Source organism: Rattus norvegicus, chromosome 20, assembly GCF_021556685.1.
Source record: "Rattus norvegicus strain SHRSP/BbbUtx chromosome 20, alternate assembly SHRSP_T2T, whole genome shotgun sequence".
Taxonomy (NCBI): Eukaryota; Metazoa; Chordata; class Mammalia; order Rodentia; family Muridae; genus Rattus; species Rattus norvegicus.
In genome coordinates this window covers 57,750,434-57,762,857 of record NC_141553.1, presented here as the reverse complement: position 1 = coordinate 57,762,857, position 12,424 = coordinate 57,750,434, and the positions used below count along the sequence as shown (strand labels likewise).

General features: G+C 59.4%; 3 protein-coding genes across 48 annotated transcripts; 2 read left to right on the top strand and 1 right to left on the bottom strand.

Moving 5' to 3' along the window:
* Nucleotides 1–972: 972 nt before the first annotated feature.
* Dhrsxl1 (dehydrogenase/reductase X-linked like 1) lies at nucleotides 973–10,531 on the bottom strand. Of its 15 annotated transcripts, none has more exons than XR_015645968.1 (8): nucleotides 10,427–10,531; nucleotides 3,873–4,873; nucleotides 3,423–3,559; nucleotides 2,941–3,009; nucleotides 2,527–2,586; nucleotides 2,215–2,311; nucleotides 2,030–2,128; nucleotides 1,379–1,540 (listed from the first exon to the last, which is right to left on the bottom strand). XR_015645968.1 is itself a non-coding variant. In XM_087598747.1 (7 exons), the coding sequence occupies exons 2-7, from the start codon at nucleotides 3,436–3,438 to the stop codon at nucleotides 1,240–1,242; spliced, it is 615 nt and encodes a 204-aa protein (XP_087454873.1). In that variant the 5' UTR covers nucleotides 3,439–3,559; nucleotides 3,873–4,341; the 3' UTR covers nucleotides 973–1,239. The 15 variants fall into 15 exon arrangements, 4 of the variants coding, with proteins under 4 accessions (XP_087454873.1, XP_087454874.1, XP_087454875.1 ...); XR_015645970.1 differs by having other exon boundaries at nucleotides 2,215–2,250; XM_087598747.1 differs by lacking the exon at nucleotides 10,427–10,531 and having other exon boundaries at nucleotides 973–1,540; nucleotides 2,030–2,101; nucleotides 3,873–4,341.
* Cd99 (CD99 molecule (Xg blood group)) lies at nucleotides 4,699–9,297 on the top strand. Of its 7 annotated transcripts, XR_015645037.1 has the most exons (11): nucleotides 4,699–4,780; nucleotides 5,494–5,529; nucleotides 5,894–5,947; nucleotides 6,390–6,422; nucleotides 6,611–6,688; nucleotides 7,267–7,330; nucleotides 7,433–7,539; nucleotides 8,324–8,374; nucleotides 8,584–8,628; nucleotides 8,815–8,928; nucleotides 9,132–9,297. XR_015645037.1 is itself a non-coding variant. In NM_001100804.1 (9 exon segments), coding segments are annotated over 9 exon segments (498 nt in total). In that variant the 5' UTR covers nucleotides 4,700–4,710; the 3' UTR covers nucleotides 9,149–9,297.
* On the top strand, nucleotides 9,384–12,316 carry LOC103694460 (uncharacterized). 26 transcript variants are annotated; one of them, XM_087598731.1, is made up of 9 exons: nucleotides 9,384–9,471; nucleotides 9,785–9,922; nucleotides 10,662–10,709; nucleotides 10,816–10,842; nucleotides 10,937–10,999; nucleotides 11,133–11,213; nucleotides 11,536–11,559; nucleotides 11,770–11,892; nucleotides 12,081–12,316. In XM_087598731.1, exons 1-9 carry the CDS (start codon nucleotides 9,444–9,446, stop codon nucleotides 12,104–12,106), a joined length of 558 nt encoding a protein of 185 aa, XP_087454857.1. In that variant the 5' UTR covers nucleotides 9,384–9,443; the 3' UTR covers nucleotides 12,107–12,316. The 26 variants fall into 26 exon arrangements, with proteins under 26 accessions (XP_087454857.1, XP_087454855.1, XP_087454850.1 ...); XM_087598729.1 differs by having other exon boundaries at nucleotides 11,536–11,571; XM_087598724.1 differs by having other exon boundaries at nucleotides 11,494–11,559.
* Nucleotides 12,317–12,424: the final 108 nt, after the last annotated feature.

The window sequence follows — 12,424 nt, the reverse complement described above, 5'->3', positions numbered from 1 at the left end:
GTAATACAAGGGTAAAAGCCCTTCCTGTTTCAGGAACGCATCGGCAGCTTCCGGATGCCTCCTCTGCCGCCAACTGAGGCAACTTCTCTCCCTGGTCCTGGCTCAGGATGGAAGGACAGACGGACGGACGGACCGACATCCTGGGCGGAAGATGTGGTATAGGCTCTGCTTCGCTAAGAGTTGAGCGTGGAGGGTGAAAACAATGAACATCATCGATGGCTTCACTGCTGTTATCCTGGTACTGGACCGTGAGGCCCGGAGGCTGCACAGTAGCCTGAGAACCGGGTCCTTGGCTTTCCCGAGTGATGGGGGTCGGGAGACCGGAAGACACGGCCTACGCTCAGCTGCTGCTGTCTGGTTTCCAAGTTCGCTTCCCTGGCTAGACATGGGACAGCAGGGTGACCCTGACCCTGACCACTAACCCCTAACCCTAAGCCCTAATCCTAACCACTAAACCCTGACCCTGACCACGACCCTAACCCCAACCCTGCCCCTAACCCTAACCCTGAGCCCTAACCCTAACCCTAACCCCTAACCCTAACCCTGAGCCCTAACCCTAACCCTAACCCTGCCCAAACCCCAACCCCTAACCCTACCCTTACCCTAACCCCGACCCGGACTCAGACCCTAACCCCTAAGCCCTTAGTCCTACCCATAACCCTAACCCTAAAACACTAACCCCAACCCCAAGTCTAACCCTGCCCCTAACCCCTAACCCTGCCCCAGCCCCAACCCCCTAACCCTGACCCTAACCCCTAAGCCCTTAGCCCCTAACCCTAAACCCCAACCCCCACCCTAATCTTTCCCCTGACCCCTGGACCCCCAACCTCCGACCCCTAGACTAAATTCCCGGCCCCGACCGCTGACCCCAACCCTGATCCCCAATCCCCGACTCTGACCCTTATTAGATGTTACGTCACAGCCGGGAATTAGTGAGTTTAGCACAGGAAGTGACATCAGCAAGAAGTGACATCATGGGTGAAAATCTTTTAGTTTGAACAGGAAGTGACATCGTGTTAAACAGGTAGTGATGTTAAAACCAAAACATCAGTGAATCTCAGGCATGAAGTCCCATCACCCGGGCAGAAAGTGATGTCACAGCGAGGCTCGGGGGACAATGAACGCGGCCGGGTGACCCGGGCATCTGAGTCTCTCTCGGGATGGGGTTAAGTCGGGCATCCTTCACCGGTCGAGTTCCGCCCCCTCCTGTGTGGGGTGAGTGACAGACGATGCCCATGTCTACTTGGGGTGATGTCCCGGCCCCACCTCCCTCTTTGGGTCACGGGGAGGGAGGGTCTGAGGCAGGGGGATGAACCGTAGTAAAATGTGAGGCAGGGGGATGACCCCGAGTGAAGAACAAGAGGATCTGAGGCAGGCAGATGATGACGAAGCCTTTATTCCTTGGCCCCGCCCCCTGCCCCTCCCCCCATCCCGGCTCTGTTTCTGCCTCCACCTCATTCCACAGGTGGAGACCTCCAACCTCTTCCAGCTCCCGTGACGCCGCTGGGTACGGTGAGGCCCAGGCACCCTCTTGCAGGTTCTGTGAAGGCGGGCAGGGGGTTGGGGTCAATATGGGGTCACTCGTGGTCAATGGGGTCACTGTGGTGTAAGTCGGGGTCATGTTGGGGTCAATCGGGGTCACTCAGGGTCAATGGGATTCCTGGGGTCACCTTGGGATCACTGTGGGGTCGGCTAGGGTCGTGAGGATTCAAGTGGACATGGGGATCACATGGGGTCAGGGATGACACATGAGGTCATGCGGGGTCACAGGAGTAAAAGGGGGTCACACAGGGAAAAGGCCCCACCCACCTTGAACAGCAGCCACCAGAACCATGAATATTCACGGGACTATTTGCATATGTAAATGAACACCACTGTGAATATTTGTGAGCTCATTTGCATGTCTGGACTGAGTGAGGTTGGCCATGCATACTTAGGAGCTCATTTGCATGTCAAGAATGCGTTGTCAACCGTGAATATTCATGGAGCCAATTTGCATGAAGTACTCTTCACCGTGTATTTTAATGACCTGATTTGCATAACCAGGAAGCGCTGGTAGGCACCGAGAATCCACGAGATGATTTGCATATGTAAATGAGCGCTGACTCACATAAGAGACGAGTGTTGGCTGTGAATATTCATGGAGCTGATTTGCACATCGATGTGAAACTTGGCTCATTCTTTCTATGAATATTCACGACCTTATTTGCATACCAGAACGTGGTGAGGTGATCCGTGCATATTAATGACCTGATTTGCATATCCAATAAAACCAACATTTCCATGAATATTTCCGTGTCAATTTGTATACCTAATTAAAGCAGGGCATGATTATTAACTTAGTACTATAACCATGCATATTAATGAACATATTTGCATATCAGAACAGACCAACCCACCGCAATCATGAATATTCACAAGGTGATTTGCATACCAGAGCAAACCCGGCCAACGCTGACTACAAATGAGCTACTCTGTTTATGCCCTGCCCCACCCATGCATCCCGCCCCCAGGACCCTCCCTCACCTTTCTTGACGTAGCTGCACATGGAGGACAGAGACGCCAGGTCCAAGAACAGGAAGTGCGCTGGGGGTGAGAGAGGGTTCAAGGTGGAGTCACTTCCTGTAGCGATGCAGGAACGCACCAGCCATGCCCCCAGGTGTCAGTTGGCATTCAGTCACCTATCGATCAAGGCCCGCCCACCTGTCTGCGAAGCCACACCCCCTTCTACCCATGCACCGCCTCTGGCCCAAAGTCCCCACCCCAAGGCACTGTCCTGACCCCGCCCACCAGTGCGCTAGGCCCCGCCCCATTCAAGCCAGTTAGTTGGACCATTAGCCCCACCCATCACCCAAGCCCCGCCCACTCCACGCTAGGCCTGCCCCGGCTTCATCCCTTACCCTGCAGGCCCCGCCCTTGTCCCCAGGCCCCGCCCCTCACCACTGTCTGGACCAGACTCTGCCCAGATGCTGGCGATGACTTCACGGCCTCTGCACACTTCCTTCCCAGCTGCAGGGGGGTGGGCATGACAAGATGGCGGCCGACCCTCTAGGGTAGCCTAGGCCATACCAGGTTACCCCAGGCGGGACCCCTGTGTTGTTCCCAGGTGGCTCCATCACCCCGGGGCAGCCCAGGCCGCCACCCCCACATCCCACCCCTCCAGGCTGCAACCTTGACCACAACGCTAAGCCAGGCCGCCCCTGCATCCAGGTAGCCCAGGCTCTGCCCTCCTGACCTGCAGTAGCCTGGGCTGCCCTACCTCCCACTCCACCCCAGGGTAGTCCAGGGTAGAGCCAATTAGCCAAGGCCTTAGCCCACCACCCCCAGTACCCTGTCCCCCATTTAGCCCATGCCTCCCCCTGCCCCATCATCCCAAACCACCCCACTAATCCTTCCCCGTTAGCCCAGGTCGCCCCACTCACCCACGATGACCCGCATGCCCAGCCTGCGGGGCTCAGCTCAGTCAGGGGTTGCCCAGGTCACGATGGCCACAGGGCCCGGGTGGAGGGTGAGGGGACGGGGTTTACAGTGTCAGCCTCTCCCACCCATCACTCACAACCTAGGGGGCGTGGCCAAGGAAGGGTCGCTGTCTATTATGTCCTGTGGGCGGGGCTTAAGACAAGGTCACGACCCCAGGCATTCCCATGATGTCACAGCTTGTCCTCCCTTCACTCACACCTTTGTGGGTGGAGTCAAAGCTAGGGTCGCGACCCCGTGATGTCACTCTGAGCCCTCGACAGTCGCTCGCAGTCCATGGGGCGGGGCTTGGACGACGTCACAGGTCGGTGGGCGGAGCCACAACCAAGGTCACGACCCCCGCGCTCCCCTCCAGGGCCCGGCCCCGCCCCCCAGCGCCCAACGCGCTCGCTCACCGCAGTGGATGTGGCCGCCTGTGTCCTCCGAGGTCGGGGGTCAGGGATCGGGGGTCTCCCGGGGGTCACAGGCCGGGGTTAGGGGTCGGCCGGGGTCACAGGCCGTGGTCGCAGTCCGCGTCGCGGCAGATGTACCACAGGATGACGTACAGGATGAGGAGGATGGCGAAGACGAACAGCGCGACCAGTAGCGCCTTCGTCACGGGCGACACCAGCGGCTGCATGGCCCCGCCCACCGACCCCGGGGCGACCCCCGACCCCGCCGCGACCCCGGGGGGGCGGAGAAGGAACGGAAAATAAGCGAAAAACAGGGAAAAGCTGAGGCAGGGGGATGACCGTGAGTGCGGAGCCGAGCGCCGGGACCGGAAGTGAGGATCGGGAGGCCGCGGGGTCGCCCGGTGACCTCAGGGCGACCTCCGACCCCGCCCCGGCCCCAGGCCCCGGCGCGGCACAGAGCGAACCCGGGACTGCGGCTCGGCCGCTGCAGCGCGGGGGGCGGGGCCTGCGGCGGCAGTGTCTGCGGCGGTGACGCGACGCGGGGGCGGAGCCGTGGGTGGGGCCTCACTGGAGACCTGGAGGGCGGGAGCGAATACCGGCCGGAGCGGAGGCAGGGGGATGACCGTGAGTGACGAGTAGTCTGAGGCGGGGTGTGTGTGGGGAGGTATGAGTGCGGTGGACCAGCCTTGGGGGCGTGGCCTCTGCAAGGTGGGTGTGGCCTCCCCGTTATATTGCCCTGCCCCGCCGGCCCATCACTCCAGCCCCCGGCGGGGATTCCTCGGGTGGGCGTAGCCTCCTCGGGCGGGGCGCCGCCCTCCACCGGCCCGTCACTCACTCAGACATGGCGCGCGCGGCGGGAATCACAGCGGCGATAACCTTGGCCCTACTCGGGGTCCTGGCGCTCGGCGCAGGTGAGAGGGCGGGGCCGGGGTCACGCGCAGGGGTCGGGAGTCTCGGGGCGGGGCCCGGGGTCGCGGGTGGGACTGGGGGTCGCGGGGCTGGGCCTAAAACGAAAACACACGGCCACTCCCCTGCTGTAGCCCTCTCCCCGCCGTTTACTGCGGACCCGGGCGTGGCCGCAGCGGGGTGCGGAACCCGAGGCAGAGGAATGACCGCGATTCCGCGGGATCAACGGAGGCAGGGCAGTCTCCCTACGGGGCTGGGTACGGGGTCGGGAGTCGGGGCCGATTCCCAGAATCCCTGGCCGCACCAGGACCCCCGACCCCGTGCATCCATCCTGACGGCACGGTGCCCATGACATCACTTTCTGTTTCCCTAGCACGGCCGGGCGAGGATAGAGTGTTGGGTTTTCTAAGTGCCCAGGGCGGAGCCCGGGGGGGTGACCTCTGACCCCCCTGCGAACCCCTGGGCGACGCCTGTGATCCCCCGGGCGACGCTGGCGAGTCACACACGGGCGGGACCCGAGCATCTCCACAGCCCGGGATGGGTCAGGGAGGCACCACGTGACCCGAGGGCGTGGCGGTGGGCGTGATTGGTGAAATGGGAAGTGAGGTCAGTGGGAGTAGATATTCTGAAACCAGGACTTTATTTTGATATTTTAATGAGATACTAATGAGATGCTAATGATTTACTTTTTGTTTCCTCCGCCCTGATGACTGCTTAGGTGATGGTGACTTCAGACTGGATGATGCCCTGGAGGGTGAGCGGTTGGGACCCGGCTTCGGGTGGGCGGGGCTTTCATGATCTATGCCTTATTTACATAAGTTTTCCGGGGATTAAGATTTGCATAAATTCATATGTAAATAAACTTGCATAAATCTGAAAATTTCGATCTGAAAGTCCTGTCCTCACCCCAATTATGCAAATTAATGTGCAGTGACCTCAAGAATATGCAAATCGGCCGACAGACAATGGCCTCCATTTAAAAATGGCTTTATTTTACCCGACCCCGACTTCCTGTTCCCGCCCTGACTTCCTGTTCTTGCCTCAACGTCCGATTTTCACCCTGACTTCCTGTCCACACGGCTGACTTCCTGTTTTTTGCGCTGACTTCCTGTCCTCAGACACTGACAAGAAGCCAACGCCCAAGCCCCCGACACCCAAGAAGCCATCCTCAGGTGAGGCCCAGAGTCAGGGAGGCCACGCCCACGAGGACTGTGGGGCACTGACTCTCACTGTTTGCTGCTTTTGGTCTTCCTGTTATTGGTACATGCATTTCCTCTCTTTATTACCCCACTTCCTGTCCTGCTCACACACTTTCTTCTGGCACTTCCTGTGTACAGCTATGAACTTCCTGTCGCCTGCACACCTACTTTCAGCCTGAGGCAACGCACTTCCCCTTTCCCCTCTTGCACTTCCTGTTTCCTACCCAAGCACTTCCTCTTGTCCTTCAACCACTTGCCTCTGATGAGGAAGCTCTTCCTGTCAGCTGCACACACCTCCTGTCACATCCTGTTGTTTCCTCACACACTTCCTGTTTTCACTCACACTTCCTGTGACCTGTACCTACTTCCTGTCACTTCTTGTCTGACTCATGCACTTCTTGCCACCACCCCACAGGAGACTTTGACCTGGAGGAGGCACTGACTGGCGGTGAGGGCAGAAACAGGCTGGAACAGGAAGTGGCCCGGGGGAGGGGAAGGCGATGGCAATGGGGGCGAGGCCGAGGGTCCCCAAGACAGGCCTGGGTTGGGACTTTCCCATGTTGGGATGAGGGCAGGACCTCCTAGGAAGGAGTTGGGGTGTCCCTGGCGGCCTCACTTCCTGCCCTGCCCACCCAGGTGCTGATGAGGATCCCCGGAGGCCAGGAAGCCGGCCCAAGCCTGATCCGAAGCCACCTGGGCCACCCAGAGACTCAGGTGGGCATGACTGGTACAGGCTAACGAGGGCGAGTACATGCTAATGAGGGAACTGCATGCTAATGAGGTTGAAAGGGCGGGGCCTGGGGCTTGTGTGGGAGGAAATACACAAGTTTATGGTAATTAGCCACAAGAGTGCTAATCTATGGTGAACACGGCACTGTATGCTCACTTATGCTAATTAGCCTGATTATGCTAATCTGCCAGAGGAGAGTGCTTATGCTGACTGTTGTACCAAGTGTATATTTATTCATGCAAATTAGCCAAAAGGGAAGCCAGCATGCACTGAGAGTATATGGTAACTTATGGTAATCATCCACTGGTTTATGATAATTTTAGGGTTGTCATGATTTATGTTAATATGCCACTGATGGTGGATCTGTGTTGACTGAGAGCATGCATGCTAATTCATGACTTATGCTAATTTACATTAGTTGGTTATTTTACTCTAATGAGCTCATGTGCATGCTTATTTATGGTCCTTGGATGCTTATTGCAATTTATGCTAATGAACCACGGTAATGCAGATCTGGTAACAGGGCACATATGCTAATGTATGCTTATGAACCCTGCCCTAGGCCTTCTCGTGCTAATGACCCACAGCTTGCTGACCTAACTACCTGCCCGTCTATGTTAATGAGGGTTGGCATCCAACCTTTATGCTAATCGGGTCACCTGGATCATTGATGACGTCTTGGCGATGAAATCACACAGCACTATGCCAATGCCCCTCCCCTTGTGCAGATTGCTCAGCTCCTCCGTTGGGGCCCCACCCTCAATGCTAACGCATGCAAACGCCTATGCTAATTTATGGTCATGACACTCATCCCGGCCCCACTCACCCAAGCCAGGTACGCTGACCCATGCTAAGAGCGACTTACCCATAAATGTCTTTCCTTGTGTGTATGCTAATATATGCAAATTAGGCGTGGCCCATCTTGGTCTCTACCCTATGAGGATTTGGGTGTCAAGCTGATTTATGAAAATCGGATGACCTCCCCCTTCCTTATTGTACCTCAAGATGTATTATAATTTATGTAAATCGGGTCCTTTGGCCCTGTGTGCATTGTAAATTATGCAAACTAAAAGCCTTTCCTTTGCTCTTCATAGCACCATTTGTTTTTATGTTCACTATTTTCATGCTAATTTATGCAAATAACTGGACTTGCGCTGTGCTGTAATCCATGTTAATTTATGGTAATTCCCATTAGGAGGCCTTCCCTCACTGTAAAAATAATCTATGCTAATTTATGCAGATTCATGCTAAGATGCTCACTGCCTTTCCTTGCACATTTGGTATTCTATGCAAATGCAGCATCCTTTGGCCCCACTCAGGACCTCCCTGATCCTTACATGATCTGTGGGATGATGTCACAGGTGTGGGTGGGTACAGGTTAGGACCAGGTCACTCATTGGCCAAAGAGGAAGATTGGGCGGGAGAGGAGGAAGGTGCATTCAAATTAATGCAAATTTATGTAAACTTGATGCCTTCTCTTCTTGCAGGCCTTTGCATTATTAATCTATGCTCATTTATACAAGCCAGGTAGTTAGCCGCCCCACCCAACCCCTATTAAATCCACCCTAATTTATGCTAGTTTGTACTAATCTATGCTGGCATTGCCGCCCTTTCCTCAGGAGGAATCTCTGACCGAGACCTGGAGGATGTGGCTGGACATGGGGGACGAGGTGAGGCCCTGCCTCTTCCTTTCTGGGAGACCACGCCCTTCACCCTGTGGCACTGCCTGCTCTATCTCCCACTCCCTTTCTTGTGTTTGCCACGCCCCTTCCATTATGCACCCCCTAAGTCTAGCCACAAGGCTGGAGTGGGCGTGGCCTGGGGGCTGAGTGTCCCGCCCCCACGCCCACCTTGTGCATCATGGGAATTTTTCCCACAGGAGGCGGAGCGGGTGACCGCGGTACTGATGGGGCGGAGTCGGAAGGTAGGAAGTTCCGCCCCTAAGGGAGCGCCCCACCCACCCGCGACAGGGATGACGTCATCCCTTGGGCACAGGAAGTTTGTCCAACATCATAAGAGGAAGTCCCCCCTTGTATGCTGATGACATCATGTGAAGGCAGGAAGTCCAGCTTTATGTCTAGCCCAAGTACCCCTTCTCCCTTCCCCCCAGGCCAGCCCCAGGGCCTAATCCCAGGTGTGGTCGCTGCAGTCCTGGCGGCGCTCGCGGGGGCTGTGTCCAGCTTTGTAGCCTATCAGAAGCGGCGCCTGTGCTTTCGGGAAGGCGGTGAGAGGGGTCGTAGGGGTTGGGGGCGTTCGTGCGAGGTCCTGGCGGGTGGGTCACGGAGTTGGGCGAGGTCACCGGGAGTCAGGGGAGAGGGAGGGGACCAGGGTCATGACCCCTACTGGCAGTGGTGGAAGGGGCGGGGATTCCTGTTCGCCCAGGCCCTGCCCCTCACCCGGAGTCTCCCACTGGCCCCCACCCCACAGGCTCCGCCCCCGTCTAGGCTGACTGACCTGCGACCCAGATGACATCGCCTGGACCCCGGCCCCGCCCCCCAGGTCCCAGAATCCACGCGGGTCGCCTGTAGAGGGCAGGGTCGGGCCGGAGGGTGGGGCGGGGCCGGGGATCAGAATAAACCAGTTCTGCCCTTGAGTTTGACTCCGCACAGTGCCTGTCAATCATCCGCGGCCGGGTGTGGAATCTCAGGTGGGCGAGGGGCGGGGATTGACTCAGCAGTCAGTCAACGCGCAAGCCTCGTTCCCTCAAGTCACTTGCGGCCTGAACCACACCCACTTCCAATGAATCTCAAGCCCTACCCACTCCCTGGTCAGTGAAACTCGTCACCCCGCCCCTCAGGCTCCCAAGCCCCGCGCACCGCACTCGCGGTCATTCCCCTGCCGTAGATTTTCCATTTTTATCCTCTCTCGGAGCATCACGATCGGGTGGGCGGGGCCTCGCAGGCGTTGACGTCCTGGTGGGGGCCTGTCCGGGCAGGGCCGGACGCATGGGAACCACAAGTGCTCAAGCCAGTCGGGCTGGAAAAATCTGAGTGCGGTGGGCGTGGCCTTCGCGGGAGTGGGCGTGGCTGACCCCTGACCCCCGCTGAGCCCCAGTCCCCGACTCCCCATTTGCACCCCAGAACCTGGAGCCTACGCCGACCCAGTGGTCCCTACACCCCCGGCCATGGCGACCTCGCGCCGAGACCCCAGAGCCAGCCCGGCCTCCCGCCTGCCGCTGCCATTGCTGCTGTTCCTTGGGGTCCTCGTCCGAGTCAGGGGTGAGCGAGGCGTGGCCGGGTCGGGGTCGAGCGGATTGGGGTCGGGGGTCCGCGAGAAGGGCGGAGGGTGGGGAGGAAGCTGTGGCGAATGGCGTGAGGCAGGGGCATCAATGTGAGTGATGGAGCTGAGGGAGGGGCATCATCGACAGTAACAGAGCTGAGGCCAGAGATCGCGGGGATCATGGGGGCCGCGGGCTTAGCGTGAGGCAGGGGCATCACCGCGGGTGACAGTTCTGAGGCCGGGGGTCACCCACCAGTCACAGAGCTGAGGCAGGGGCATCTCCGCGAGTGACGGAGCCGAGGCAGGGGCATCACCGCGAGTGACTGAGCCGAGGCAGGGGCATCACCGCGGGTGACGGAGCCGAGGCAGGGGCATCACCGCGAGTGACGGAGCCGAGGCAGGAGCAGCAACGCGAGTGACAGAGCTGAGGCAGGGACATCGTTGCGACCTCGGGGCACCCCCTACCCTCATCCCGGTTTCGCCCCCGGGTGGGGTTGAGGCACCTCAAACTAGTTCTGCCCGGGCGTGGAATCCGGTCCAGCCGGTCCTGAGCAGCCTGGGACGCTGGGCTGCCCGGGCTCTGCACACCAACTCGCCTACCGCACACTGGCAGCCACGCCCCTGCCTCAGCGCCTGGGCGGTGGGAGGGGCCGGGGTTGGGTGAGAGGCCGGGCTCGCGGGACCGGAAGTGATGTTGCCGCCACCGGCGACCCCGGCCCCTACACCCTCCCCCCACAGGCGACAATGGCGGCGACTTCGACCTCGCAGACGCCCTGGAGGAGCCAGGTGAGCGGGGGCGGGGTGAGGGGCAAGGGGCGGGGCCTGGGCAAAGGCGTATCCTGGGTGAAGGGCGTGGCCTGGTGGCCATCTTGACTCTGTCCCCCTCTCCCAGGACCCACGACCCCCAGGCCCAGCAGTGGTGAGTGACACAGGTCCCGCCCCCGGCAGTGTCTTGGGCCCTGGCCCCAACACTTGGTGACGTCGTCCCCGCCCTGTTGCCCCGCCCCCCGCAGGCCTCTACCCCAGGCTCCCTCAGGACTGGGCCCATGATCCCCACGGAGGAGGAGGAGGAGGAAGTAAGTGCTTGGGACTGGGCAAAGGTAGGAAGTGACAGCAAGGGGCGGGGCAGAGATGGGAAGTGGAGCACAGTATAGGGGTGGTAGAGGGCAGGACTTCTTGCTGAACACCATCCACTTCCTGTTTCTGCAGATGTGGACCCTAGGCCAAGGCCCCGCCCCCAGCCCCGCCCCCAGCCCCGCCCCCCGCACGAGGACGGGGAGGGCTTCGGAGGTGAGGATGTGAGGTGGGCGGGCCGCTGCGGGGTGTGGCCCTGACTTCCTGTTTCCTGCCATTTCCGGTGTCCCCCCACTTATGAATATTCAAATCAGCAAAACCTTCGCTTCTTCGCTGTGGTTTTATGCAAATCAGATGCAAAGGCACGCGGTGGGCGTCGTTCTTTAGATTTATGCAAATCGTGCAGGCGAATATTCAAATCACATAAATGAGAACTTGGTGATGTGGCCTCAGGGGTGGGGCTTCCTACCCTGACCTTGATTGACGGCTGCCGTAGGGGCGTGGCCTCACCCAACTCCGCCCTCCTCTCGCCCCGCAGGAGGTGGCCACCCGGACCAACCAGGTGATTCTCATGGTGAGGGGAGGGGTCTCACCTGTCACCGGAAATGGGGCTCTGACTTTTGCCCACCTGTCAATCATGTCGTGGACCCGCCCCCTCGCTTCCTGTCAGTGCTGCGCTCTCCCGCCCGCCTGTCAATCATTTCCTGCTCTCGCCCCTCACTTCCTGCCTTTCCCACATTTACTTCCTGTCTAAGCTGGTCCCACCCCGCAGGCTCCACCCCCCTGGCGGCCATCTTGTCTCCTGCGGTCTCGGTTGTGGTCCTAGCGCTGCTCGGCGCGGGGGTCGGATTCGTCCGCTCGGGGCGTGGCCCCCGTTGGTGCCTAGGGAACCGCGGTGAGGCCCCACCCCTCCCCCGACGCTCCGCCTTCACAGGGAACTCATGCCCCAAACAGGAAGTCCCAATCATAAACAAGAAGTCCCGCCCGAAACCTGAAATGAGCCCAAGGACTTTACGGCTGGGCGGAGCCTCCCTTTCCCGAACCGCTCTGATCCCGCCTCCATCTTTCCTGCTCCGCCCTTAGGGCCCCGGGAGTCGGCGCCAGTGTGAGAAGGACGTCGCTCTGACCTCTGCGCGACTCTCGGACGACGACGTTGCCGCGCCGGGTTGTGGAATGGGGGCGGGTGGGGTCAGGGGTCCTGGGACCTCCGGCTGAGGCAAGATGGCTGCCGCCCAGGAGAGAGCGGGGACTTCCTGTTTTGGCTCTGCCTCGGGTCCTCTGACCCGGGTGTGGGAATAAAGCGAAGGCATGGCCCCTCACACGGTTCAGTGTGTGTCTGTGATGAGGCCATAAGAGTGGGGTTGGTGATAGCATCAGCTGGGCGGGGTCGCGCCTGGAGTGCATCTGCACTCACTGAATTGCCCAGG